General features: G+C 46.3%; 1 protein-coding gene across 10 annotated transcripts in view; it reads right to left on the bottom strand.

Annotated features, from left to right (window-relative positions):
• GRIP2 (glutamate receptor interacting protein 2) overlaps positions 1-13,092 on the bottom strand; it is a 472,776-nt gene that overhangs the window by 58,900 nt on the left and 400,784 nt on the right. For all 10 annotated transcript variants that reach the window (XM_008168031.4, XM_065550900.1, XM_042849851.2 and 7 more), the window contains exons 5-7: positions 11,182-11,268; positions 10,788-10,863; positions 10,191-10,336 (exon numbers count right to left, since the gene is read on the bottom strand). In XM_008168031.4, the coding sequence (XP_008166253.2) occupies positions 10,191-10,336; positions 10,788-10,863; positions 11,182-11,268 (309 nt within the window). The remainder of the gene's footprint in view (positions 1-10,190; positions 10,337-10,787; positions 10,864-11,181; positions 11,269-13,092) is intronic.

The following is a 13,092-nucleotide window of genomic DNA, read 5'->3' as shown; positions in this document are numbered from 1 at the left end:
AACGCATTGATGCGGGTCTCAGAAGTGTCGCTGTTCCTTGTGATTTCATAGACACTCACTCTCTGGACACAACCAAGGACATGTCTACATTACACACTGGAGCGACGGGCAGCGATTGATCCAGCGGTGACGCAATAAATTGACCACCGAGTGCTCTCCTGTCGACTCCAGTACTCCTCTGGAGCAAGAAGCGGAATCGATGGGAGAGCGACAGCCGTCGACCTACCGCGGTAAGTAGATCGAAGTACGTCGACTTCAGCTACATTATTCACGTAGTTGAAGTTGCATAACTTAGATCGATCCCCTCCCCCCCCAGTGGAGACCAGGCCTAGGTGAGCAGAAGTTTCCACCACCTGGACTATTGCCAGGAGATGTGCAGAGCTTCAGTTTTCTAGATCTCAGTTAGGCCCTGTTCACAGGATGTAGAGGGGGAGGGGGGCCCAGAGGCAGAGGACGACTCGGAGGCTAGAGACGCATATTTACTCCTAATGGGGAGCCATGTTTAAGCTTGGTTTGAACAAGATTCGAGCTAAAATAGTTTTTAACATGTTAGTGTCAATTAGTGTGTCAATGGGTGTGTCACACATTCTTTTAGGACGCAATGAAAGGAGCAATTACATTAAGCTCCTTTTGGTCGTAGAGAGAGCTGAGTACAAACAACGGAGGTACTGCCCAAGGCACCTTCTAGGTTAGAGCGAAGCCATCTGGGTTGAGGGATTTAGGATATTAGTTTTGCAGCCTGTGTGTGTTAGGCCTGGTCTTCACTAGCAAGTTTCTGCGCAGTAAAGCAGCTTTCTGTGTTGCAACTCCCAAGATGTACACACTGCCAAACCACGTAGGGTGCAGAAACTGCGCAGTTGCAGCGCCGTAAAAAATCCACCCCAACGAGAGGCGCACAATGTATCCCCTTCTGCGCCGGGGGTACAGTGCCGCCATGCCAGTGTAGACCCCCTGGTCGATTACAGCACTGCAATTGGCCCCGAGAGGTGTCCCACGATGTTTGTTCTTGCCTCTCTGGTCATTGGTTTGAACTCTGGTCACCTGAGGGCAGGGCAGTAATCGTCATCCCCACCCCGTAAATTCCTTGGGAATTTTGAAAGTCTCCTTCCTGTTTGCTCGGTGATGCGTGCAGTCGTCTCAGTGCATCTTTCCGGGTGGCCATGCCTGCTCCATGCACCAGGCGATCCCCCGCTTGGAGCAATGCCGAGCTGCTGGACCTCATCAGCATTTGGTGAGAGGATGCTGTCCAGTCCCAGCTGCGCTCCAGCCGTAGGAATTACGATACCTATAGACATATTTCACGATGCATGACAGAAAGGGGCCATGACCAGGACACATTGCAGTGTAGGGTCAAAGAGAAGGAGCTGCAGAACACCTGCCACAAGGCACGGGAGGCAAACCGCCACTCTGGTGCTGCACCCACGAGCTGCCGATTCTACAAAAAGCTGGACACGATACTCGGTGGCGACCCCGCCTCCATTGCGAAGTCCACTGTGAATACTTCGGTGGCTTGCATGCCAGTCGAGAGTGGACCGAGCCAGAAGGAGGAAATCTTGGATGAAGATGTAGAGGGGGAGGGGGGCCCAGAGGCAGAGGACAACTCGGAGGCTAGAGACGCATACTAGGAGCTCTTCTCTACCCTGGAGTTGTTGGGGGCAGGAAGATTTCAGAAAGCAGGCTTGTGTCTGTATGATGCATGTACCACCACATGCCTAGACTGAGTGGAGAAACAGGCAGTTGATTGACTCCCTCACTTCACGGGAATCTGCCTCAGATCTCCAGGAAACTCTCATTGAGATACTGGGCAATGCACTCAAAGTTTCCACACAAAGTTTCACAGAGTTAACTAAATCAGTTTAAACACATACCATTAGTAAAACCGGTGCAAACTCGTGTGTGTAAACAAGTCCTGAGTCACCACATGCTGCTGACCTCTAGGACAATGACCAGGGATTGCCCTCTGTTCATTTTTAAAAAAACATCAGTTGAAGAGAGACCAGCCATTCAAACTTATGTCATTGTGCTAGGGAAAGACAATTTACTCTTCTCCCAAAATTAGGATCAGACACCTGCAATTTAGCACAATTAGTAGAGAGCAATTAGCACAGGGCTATTAAGTTCAAAACTAATTTAAAAGAATTGTTGAGAAAAGTCAGCAGGCAAAGTGAATGCGCACATGATTGAATCAATTTCTATGCATCCCTTCGGCACTAGGGAGATGTTACTGTGGCATTAGGCACTTCAGCACCTTCCTCAGGCATGGAAAGAAGGTGCTGGTGGCAGCAACAGAGCGGGATAGTAAAGAAGCCCTAAAAAATTAGTCATCTAGGCATTTCAGGTGTGTAGCATAAGTAAAACAAGGCAGACTAGGCGCTGCACTCCGTAACACCAATCCCACTACAGATCAGAGTAAAGCCCAGCTCACAATCGGTAAGATTCTCTCTCACAAGCCAACACAGGTTTAATCAGCTGTTTGGAGGCTCAGAGTTTAAGAGATATCCAACTCAAACCTTCAGTGTCCCCCAAGGGCCATACGTCCATTACTGCTGAGCTAACAGAACAGAGCCCACTGCTGCCCAGCCTAAAGATACACAGCAGCTTTTCTAATGCCCGTCATATTTTGTTAATCAATAAAGGAGCCAAGGCCCTGTAAAGCAAGTAATACCTTGCACTATTATATGGACTTTCACATAGGGATCTCAAAACGCTTTATGGCCAACGAAGCCTCTCAGCAGCTCTGGGAGGGAGGTATCACAGTCCCCATTTTACAGATGGGGCAACAAAGACATTGAGATAAGCGACTTATGCAAGGACACAGTCAGTCAATTGGTAGCAAAGATGTGACTAGTAGAAGCCTTCTGACCCCCAATTCCCTGTTTTGGGCACAAAACCATCCATCTCCTGATAGGAATGGGTGTGCCAGCTTGGGGGAAAATTTTCTACCCTCACACTTTCCCCTCTCTCTAGAAGCAAATCTTTGAGATTCTGAAATGATCCAATTGTGATCCAGGGAACCCCCCTCCATGCCAAATGGCAGAGGGCACAGCATACCATTATCCACATCAGGCTGACACACTCATTGCCCCTGCTCACTGCTGTCACAATCTGTGTCTAAAAGGTGTCATGTGAGGTATCGCATGCAAACTGGTAACACACGGGACATGAATATTAATTGGATGATGGATGCACGGGCAGTGCCTAAAGATGTGTGCTGGAAATATGCTCTTAACAGGCGTTTGGAAAGCAGTGCCTAAGCCCAGCCTCTCCTAGACAAAGGAATGTTGTTTTGCCTGGTTTCCAGTGCCTCCAATGTAAATTGAGCCAGGTAGTATCGCAGAGGACAATGAGAAGTACATCTACGTAAAAGGCACACAAAGCCATCAAGCTAAATGAGCAGGGGGCGGGGCGGGAAGACCGCTTAACTATTATGATGGAGGACGAAGCCTTCACCCCAGGAAGCCTTCCTGGCTCTTGAAACAGAGACAATAGACTTTAGGAAACATAAGCAGAATCAGAAAGGCATTTTGGCATCCATAACTCGTGGGACACAAGAGGCCAGAACTCTTGTATTCTGAGAAAGGCAGATCCTTCACCCAAAGGGATTGAAATCTCTGGGGCCCGACTATACGCGAGAAACCTGCTTAGACAAAGACTGCAACTTGCTGAAGTTAAGTTTTAGCCAGAAGAAAGCGTGTTTTGTTGTGTTTTACTTGTGCCCGTAGCTGTGTCTTCTGGTTTTACTTCTCACGTAAATCTCTGCTCTTTATTAATAAACGGACTCTTGTTTCATTACCAAACCATTGCAGTGCTGTGTGTTCAGCTGAAGGGTGAAGTCCTCAGCTAAAACTACCAGGCTGGTGTGTGCTCTGTCTCTTCGGAGGCAGCGAACTTCATAACTTCTGTGACAATCCAGCTAGAGGCACTGGACAGTGCAGGGGAGACGGTTTGGGGGAGACGCGGGAGCGGAAGGGCTATTGGTGTCACCCTGCAAGGAGTAACCAGGCTGAGGGAAGCCAGGGTGAGGCCACTGCAGCGGTGAGCAGGCTGCTGAGCCAAAACTGCACAGCACAGAAGCACTCAGGGATACAGGGCAGGTGCTGACACAGCCCCTATTGGTCTGGATAACACCCAAACAAATCCTTAACTCCTCGACCTTTGTCATAAACATCTGTGCTTACGGCCTGATAGAACTGCCACTGAAATGAATGGAAATGCTCCCATTGACTTCATGAGGAGCTGAATCAGGGCCTTATGAATTTCAGCACTGGTTCAAGTATACCAGGAGAAAGGCCCTTGGTGAGGCTTCAAGCTGATTCAAAGAGGTGTTAACAGTTCACAAATGCTGCCAAATCCTTCCCACGCTTGTCCATACTGAACCCAACCCCTGACCCTGTCAAGGGCAGCCCAGCACTAGCTTCTAAGAGCTGCCTGAACCTTTAGGTTGTTCCCAACAATCTCATAAACCCTAATTTTCTCCCGCAAAAACAAAGCGTTAAACACCATCAAGGTTGTTTAGGTACAATGAATCCACCTCCCTGTCAACCTGGAGGAGAAGGATCCCAAATCAGACCACAGCAGGCTGTGTGCCCACACACACACACACACACACAGTTTTGATAACCGGCTGCCAGCTGACAGGCTACTCATGGGATGAGTTCATGGATGCTACGGAATCAGTGTCCTCTTCGTTCAACTCAGTCTGCCAATACAAACGTTTCACAAATACGGCGAGAACTTGTCAGCCAAGACCCTTGTCCTCAATCACATACGTAGGAGGCATTACAGCATTTCTTCTCTGTTTTGCATGTAGCTCTCGATCCCCTCCCAGTTTTGTTAAACTCCCTATGGATAGATGCTTTGGCAGCCAAGCATGCACTGTGAGGAGAGCAGGGAGAAAAGGCATGTCCCATGCTGCAAATACACCTCCTTACAGAGCTTCCTGCTTACTGACACTAAGTCAGCTGTAAATTCATTCGGTTCTCAGAGTTCATGTAAGTTTATACAGTTTCATGGGTCACCCCTGAAGGCCAGACAGACCCTGCCACTACTCAGCTAATGCAGAGCAGTCACCAGTTCATTTAATGGTGCAGGACATTAGTCTCTCTCTGTCGTCTCACCAGGAGAGTCATACAGAACTGTAGTCTCCAACTAATGTTAGTGGGCCGGTAGGCAGCTGGGAAGGGAGAGAGAGTAGAGAACACAGCAACCCTCTAGTCCATTCATCTTCTCCAGCAGATAGCTTCCCCAAACTGTGAGTCAATCTTAAAAGCCTTCAGCCCTGTGCAGCAGCAGATACGGCTTATTTACAAAGTCACTATTTAAATGCTGCATATTGCTTTAGAAGAGCCCATGAAATATAATGTTGACACAGGAAAATGTTTGCTACTGCTGCTGCTAGATAAATGCTACAGTAAATACCAGGGCAAAAGACTTTCAAAGCTGCCTTCGGGATTTGGACACTGAATTCCTATTCATTTTAACAGGAGTCCAATTTAACTCCTTAGATAGCTTTGAAAAATCTCAGCTAAGAGAGCAATTTAACCATGAAAGCACCAGTTAAAAGAGCACACCGTGCGGCCCAGTTCCACCCAGGTTTCCACTGGTGAAAAACCTTGGAGCATAGTCCCTGCCAATTTTCCCTCCTCCACGTGAAACATCTGCTGAGGTGGGAAAGTCCTGTGGCAATGGAACTCTACTGCAATCTCCCTTGCATTTGGAGGAGCTGTATGGAGCCCAGCTGCTCTCAAAAGTGGGCAGTGCTGACCAGGAACGCAAACTGGCAGTGCATCTGGGAAATGCTATGATTCAGAAGACCCTCTCAGCACCTTCTACTGACCGGGCTCCTATGAAGGACAGCAAACAAAACAATACCTGCACTCCACAGCGGTCAGTCCTCAACACTTGTTATATTTTACATTTTCCCAGACAGCTTATCAGTGTCCAAGTTCATTTGCTTCACTGCTCCAGGCAAATGGATCTCCAGGGCCCCAATGAAGTATCAGGAAGTACCCAAGGCACTTCAGCTTCTTCCTGCCATCTCAACTGGAGGAAGCAAAGTCTAGTGGTTAGAGCAATGGCCATGTGTGAGGAGCTCCGGGGTCTATTCCTAGCTCTGTCACCAATATGCTGTAGGGCCTTGGACAAGTCACTCAGCTGCTCTGTGCCTTATGTTTCCCAGCTGTAAAATGGGGACTATTTAATGAAATGTTTGAAGGGGTTTTGATTGTATCCTCCATATGAGGACACAATCTGTACAAATTATTAAATTTGCCAATGTTCATTCTGGCCCCTTGGAGGTCCATGTACCCTACTTCAGGAGCAAACTAGGAACTAACAGTTGAATGGGGGAGGGAGGAAATCCACACTCCCAACACACACTTTCCCTTTATTATTGTCTGAAAGAATTAAAGGTTATTTCTCCTTTCAGACCAAAACAATCTCAGGAAGAGTTAACCAGTGTGAGAGGAACATGCGATAAAGTAAGCAACTGTAAAAACTAAATTAAGGAAAAACCACAGAGGGACAATTAAAGACTCATTTTTAATTCACTTTAAATCAGTATAACTAAAAATGCTCCATCCTGCTTCAGGGGGCGAAGCCAGCATCTGCCGAGCCACAGGCAGCCTTGCCAGCTCTGTAGACAGAAGTTCCTCACAGCACATTGGTTGCACATTTATAAACATGCACCTCCTGTGGGGAGACTGTTGCCTTCATGGAGAGCAGAAGAGAGGGGACTTTAATGGTTTCTCTGCCCCACCTCAAAATGTAAAACACTAGTCCAATCAAAAATGAATTTGCCCAACAGACGGAAGCTTAGAAATAGCATCATCTCCCCTCCTGTATTTGGATTACGGTAATAAAGAGAGTTAAAATAATTTCACATTCAGTTATGTACAATGATGCTGAGAAGCAATCAAAAATGAAGGAACAAACATTACTATCCACAGGACTAGTGGCAGCGGGAGCTCGCTCGCATATTTTGGTGTGTCACACCTTTCTCCTACCCCACTTCCCTTGTGGAAGGCTGGTGAACCGTCCTCTTTAGACCGCAACATTTAAAATAAGAAGTCACATTTTTGTGCTTCCCATAAAATAAATAAATAAATAATAAATAAATAAAAGCTCTGTCCTTCCAGTCTCAGACAACGAAAGCAAAGAAATTACATTATGATTCCACTTTCACGGGATTAGAAAAACTCTTTATGGAGAAACTGTCCTATATATATATATATATAGACTCGGCTAAGATTGGCTGTACAAAGTCAGACCACTATTCTATGCTCCTTCAACCCTAATATTTAGGTGTAAAGTTATGAAGAAATGCAAGAGAGTTGAACTGATCTCTCTTAGTGTGACTAAGTCAGGTTTTAAAACCACCAACCCTACACAAAATATGAACCAGGGATGTATCTTAAAAGCCTGCTTCTCACCCACTATTAGCTGTTTGCATTTGCACAGACTCTTGGAGTCATGAAGCTCTCCACAAGCATTCCATTCTGCAGAACATTCCTTAATTCAGTCCACCTGAATGTCCAACAGACAGTTGAAAAATAGCAACAACTAATGGAGAGTGGATCTTCCCTATTGAGATTTCTGGAACTGCGAGTATTCAAAAAACTACAAATAAACTAGAGCAATACATAGCACCACAGAAACAGTGGAAAGGACTTATTCCATGTCAGGCCTCTCTCTGGTTCCCCCTCATGCCTGGATGGTTCCCCACAGGAACCTAGCCTCAGTTTCCCCTCCTTCCTAATGTCAATCCATATGCTCCTGAAATACACTTTCTTGGGTTGAGGACCCTTGTCATGGGGTAACTTATTACATGTTTAGTTTGGAAAAGAGAAGACTGAGAGGGGACATGATAGCAGTTTTCAGGTATTTAAAAGGGTGTCATAAGGAGGAGGGAGAGAACTTGTTCACCTTAGCCTCTAAGGATAGAACCAGAAACAATGGGTTTAAACTGCAGCAAGGGAGGTCTAGGTTGGACATTAGGAAAAAGTTCCTAACTGTCAGGGTGGTTAAACACTGGAACAAATTGCCCAGGGAGGTTGTGGAATCTCCGTCTCTGGAGATATTTAAGAGTAGGTTAGATAAATGTCTATCAAGGATGGTCTAGACAGTATTTGGTCCTGCCATGCGGGCAGGGGACTGGACTCTATGACCTCTCGAGGTCCCTTCCAGTTCTATAATCTATGAATCTATGTCTCAAAGACAAACTACACTCTGATTAATGTAACTCAAAACACCCCCGAGTCTGCCACATTTTTTCCCCACTCGACACTTCTTCAGTCTTTCTTCAAAGAAGGCAATAACAATGTCCACCCACTTTGGGCTTAATACAAGTCCTGTGCCTCCTGGGTTCTCTCTCTGCTCCCTCTCTCTTCTTCAGGACAGCACACAAGGTGCTTCCTTTGGCCTTCCCTCACCGAAGCACTCAAAGAGATCATTAGCAAACGTCTCCTCTGCCATCTGCAAGTCCTTGGCTTTCTTCACGCTAAGTTCTCTCTCAATTCTCTGACCCTTACACAGGACAGTGGCCACAGGGCTGCTCCCCTGAGCCTTCCTTCCTGGAGTTTTTCCCCTGCTCAAGGGTCTGCCTGCAGATTCTCTCTTTTCCCAGCCATTTGCTGCAGCTCTTTATAAGGAGCACCTACTCCTTTCATAGCCATATCTGATTAATGACTTGGGCTGGCTGGCTCCAGGCATCTGGCCCTTAAAGGGGCATGCCACCCTGTTACGGGGCTCAAAAACCTTGTGGCACTAGATAGTAAACTATGAAAGTGAGACTGCATTTGAAACGTGGTCAGAGGCGGGCAGAGGGCAGGTAACTACTGTGCAAGCTTCCTTCACACACCTCTGCCAATGCAAGTCACAGTAGAGATGCAACACCCCTGGCTATTCCAGTCCCGGGTCTCTCTTGAGGAGCGATTGTGGACTGTATTTATTGGTGAGGAGTTTTGGTTGGAAGCAGGAGAAACAGGAATGGGAGAAGAGAGATTTTAAGAAAGTGTGTGTGTGTGTGTGTGTGTGTGTGTGGGGGGGGGGGGGGGGGGGGGGGGGGGGGGGGGGGGGAAGAGAACCGACAAAAAAACAACCCTCTGACAGTTTCTCTGTCTAATGAGTGAATAATTCTGGAGACATTTTCTTATGACCCAAAACACATTGTGCAAAGCTCTCAAAAGATTTCAACTGGGAAAACAGCTCTTTAGCCCTCTAATCCTTTTCTCCTTGAGAAACTCATTAATGCTCTCTGGACTGCAGCCACCTTTGATTTCCTACCTTGCTGGCAAATCAGGAAACGATCTGACCTCATTAGCCTCTTCTCTTGTTGGCTCCAGACATGCTGACCTGGTACATGGGGTTGGCAGAAAAGGCTCCAGAAATAATTGTGACTTGTGCATGGCATCAGAATCTAACCACAGCTCACTGAGCTTCCATAGCCAACACAGCTTTGGACTCTGGTAACTTTAAATTCATTAATTACGCTTGCTGAAGTAACGTGTGTGTTACAGAGCGGCTCTAAGTTGTTCTACAGCAGCTAATTACAACCCCTCCCCCATGGTCAAACTCAGACCCTCAAGGAAATTGTTTAGAAATACCTCCTCACCCTCTGTCCTTTTCTAGCAGGTGTTCTTTAATTGGGAGTTTCCATTGACCACTTCTTGTTTCTATTAGAATTTGATCTGAACTAAAACCCCTGAAACTGAACCACCCCAAACAGACATGTTCAAGCTCCCGAACCAAAATATGTCCATGTCCAGTATCCATTAGTCAATTAGTCTGTCTCCTGCCCAGATTTACTACAGGCATTTGCTGCACAGCCATACAGCCTCTTTCTCTGTACCTCTTCAGTCCCAGCCCCTGGGACTTCCTGTCTGTGGCCTTGTCTTCACTAAACAGTTCCTCTCATAAAATGAGCCACTATTGCCATCACTGATGAAAACAGATCAGCAGCAGTTCCAGGTATTTCAACCCCTCTATCATCTAAACCTACTCAGAGCTCTACCAACCACGGGCCAGACTCTGCCATTCCTATATTGAGAAGTACCTTACTCAGTGATTCCCCACAGAAATCAACTAATGCAGTTGGCATAACCCCTAAGATCAAGTACTCAACCTCCCAGGCACCCACTGAAAAGTCCATCCCAGAGCAACTCTTTCAGCCCCCCCAATTTGCTTGTCCTTACCCATAATGGTGACATCATACTCAATCTGGAAGAGCGCCTCCTGGCTGCACTGACGCAGGATGTTCAGCGCATCGGCATGAGTTACACTGTGAAGGGGAATCCCATCAACACTCAGCAGCCTGTCCCCGATTTTCAAGGACCCTTCCCTGCAGAAAGCCAGAGGCAGAATACAGTACAAATCTTGATCAAACATGATCTGAACATTCCCCTGGACAATAGTTTAGGGTATTTATAGTCTGATGTCCATCGTGTTTAATTAGCAGTATGAGAATAAAGAATCTGCCTCAGACCCCTTAATGCGTTACCCTCTATCATAGCAATTGTGGTCCTTGAGAGATTTACATTCAGCTAATGAAGTGATCATTTTGGAAGAGGTACTCCTAGGCATAACAGACATCCCTACAGGAGACCAAGATATATCAAGATAGCCATCCTATGGCTACAACTTCACAAGACCTCTACATTGAAAGCCGTAATTAAATACCCAGGAGAGACAGATGAGATGGGCCACAGGCTTTTATATCCTGAAGTCTGGTTAGAGCTGGGCATACATTTTGTTAACCTCAATTGTGAAAGGAGATAAAACTTGAGCATTACCTGTCTGCAGGGCCACCTGGCCTTACGTAGGTGAGTACTAATGGTCTGGATTTGTGCCAGTCTTCATGGGCTCCCCCTAGAGCAAAACCAGAAAAGCCATTAGTAACTAATCTCTCGAGCTGAACACCCTTATTGTCTTAATAGGGGTGTTGAGGGACTAGAAACATTTTTCATTTAATAGCTGACAAAACTTGCAAGCAAAGACGGTTCTGGATAGTCAGCCAGCAGTCCTTGAAGGTTGGTCAGTACGTACTTCAAGGCACAGTTTTGTCTCTCATACAAGATTTTCAACACAAATTTTCACTCATCCCTTTTGTTCCCGCATTCTCAGAGGCACCCCAACCAATGTTTTGCACATCCAGTCTTTATCATCCTCCTCCGAGAAGTCACTGACCTCTTAGCACAAAGCCAAAACTGTTGCCCTCCTTGTATAGACACACCTCTATGGTCTTTGGAATAATGCCAGAGCTGCTCTCCGGTGCTACATGCAGAGGGAAAAAGGAGAAAGATGCCTGTAACCCAAAATAGCATTAAAATACAGCATTTATATTCTAGATTTCCCCAAATCTGCCTAGACTAATACTTTGACATTGAAGTGAAACCCTGCCATATCTCAAAACAGTTTCACTGTGTTCAGTGCCATTCAAAAGCCAGCAGCCTCAGTCATAGAGATGCAAAGTTCATGATGTTTTTAATTAAAACACCAACACAGTCAACTGCTGACCTAAAAAATAAAAAAATCCTAAGCCAACCTTTTAGCAATGAGGATGTTGCCCCCCCCTCCCCCACCATATTTTGACTTTTAGAAGGGGAAAAAATGGAAGTGAATGCTTTAAACAGATCCTAGGGGAAAATCAGGAACTTTACGCTGAATATACTGCTCCACTTAAGGTCAAGAAAGTACAGTGAATGAGGAAGAACAAAATTGTCCATTCTCTGATGTGCAGCCATTAAGGAGTGTATTCGTTTTACCATTAATGGTGCTCCCCGCCACTCTCCCTCACTTTGGGTTCTTTACCCAACTATCTTAGGGCATGGCTACACTTGCAGATGTAGAGCGCTGGGAGTTAAACCCGCCTTTGTAGAGCGCAGTAGGGAAAGTGCTGCAGTCTGTCCACCCTGACAGCTTCAAGCACACTGGCGTGGCCACATTTGCAGCACTTGCAGCGGCATTGGGAGCGGTGCATTATGGGCAGCTATCCCAGCATGCAAGTGACTGCAACGTGCTTTTCAAACGGGGGTGGAGTGGAGTGTGACAGGGAGTGTGTTGTGTGTATGTGGGGGGAGAGAGAGGGTTTTTTTGGGGTGCTGAGAGTGTCAGCATGCTGTCTTGTAAGTTCAGATCCCCCTCCCCCCACCACCTCTCTCACTCAAAGCAAACAATAAAGGTTTGCTTTTTCTCGGAGCTGATAAGCAGCCGGCTTCTCCGAAACAGAGTTTTGAAACAGAGCATTCCTGCAGCCGATTTCACAACAATGACAAAAGGAGCCACTTGACTTAAGGGGATTATGGGACGTTTCAGGAGGCCGATCAGAGCGCAGTAATGCAACACCTCGTTCACATGGATGCCCGGGCGCTGTAGCCAAGGTGCAAACGTTATTCCTCTCGCCAAGGTGGAGTACCAGCCGCGCTGTAGCCGCAGAGTCAGAGCGCTCTACATACCTTGCCAGTGTGGATGGGGAGTGAGATAATGCGCCCAGGGCTCCTTTATTGCACTGTAACTTGCACGTGTAGCCAAGCCCTTAGAGGGATGTCGGATGAGCATGCGCAGTAGAATGAGGGATTAATTTTGTTAATTTACTTTTCCTTTCTGGTTTAGGTTGATTTGTTTCAAGATTTATTTTTTTTGGTGGTTAGTTTTTTTTTGGGGGGGGGGGGAAGGAAGGGGGTTGGGGATGGGAGGGAAATCACAGGGGACGGACGTCAATATTGAGAGTATCATTCTTATGGTGGAAAGGCCTCAATGAATGAAGGAGTTTTCCAATTTTTTTTTGCATTATTGCTTTGTTCTTAATAATAATTATTAAACCAAAAAAATTTCAACCCTCTTAATAGAATCCTCCTTTTATCTGAACTGGTTCATCTGCTTCTGGGTTTAAGACCCTCTAGCTACAGAACACAGTTTTTCAGCCTCTCTGTTGAAGACATGTAGCAAATGGAAGTGTGCAGAAGAAACAACATTTAATACAGTTCAACAGAGAAAGCAGAGAGGCGTATTAATTGGGTAGTTAGGATTCTGAATACTTTCCTATAACCACGATACACAAAAGAAAAAAAAGGGGGGGACAGAGAGAGAGAGAGAGAG

This window comes from Chrysemys picta, chromosome 7 (assembly GCF_011386835.1).
Source record: "Chrysemys picta bellii isolate R12L10 chromosome 7, ASM1138683v2, whole genome shotgun sequence".
Taxonomy (NCBI): Eukaryota; Metazoa; Chordata; order Testudines; family Emydidae; genus Chrysemys; species Chrysemys picta.
Note: the sequence above shows the minus strand (reverse complement) of the source record. Positions and strands in the feature narration are given on the sequence as shown.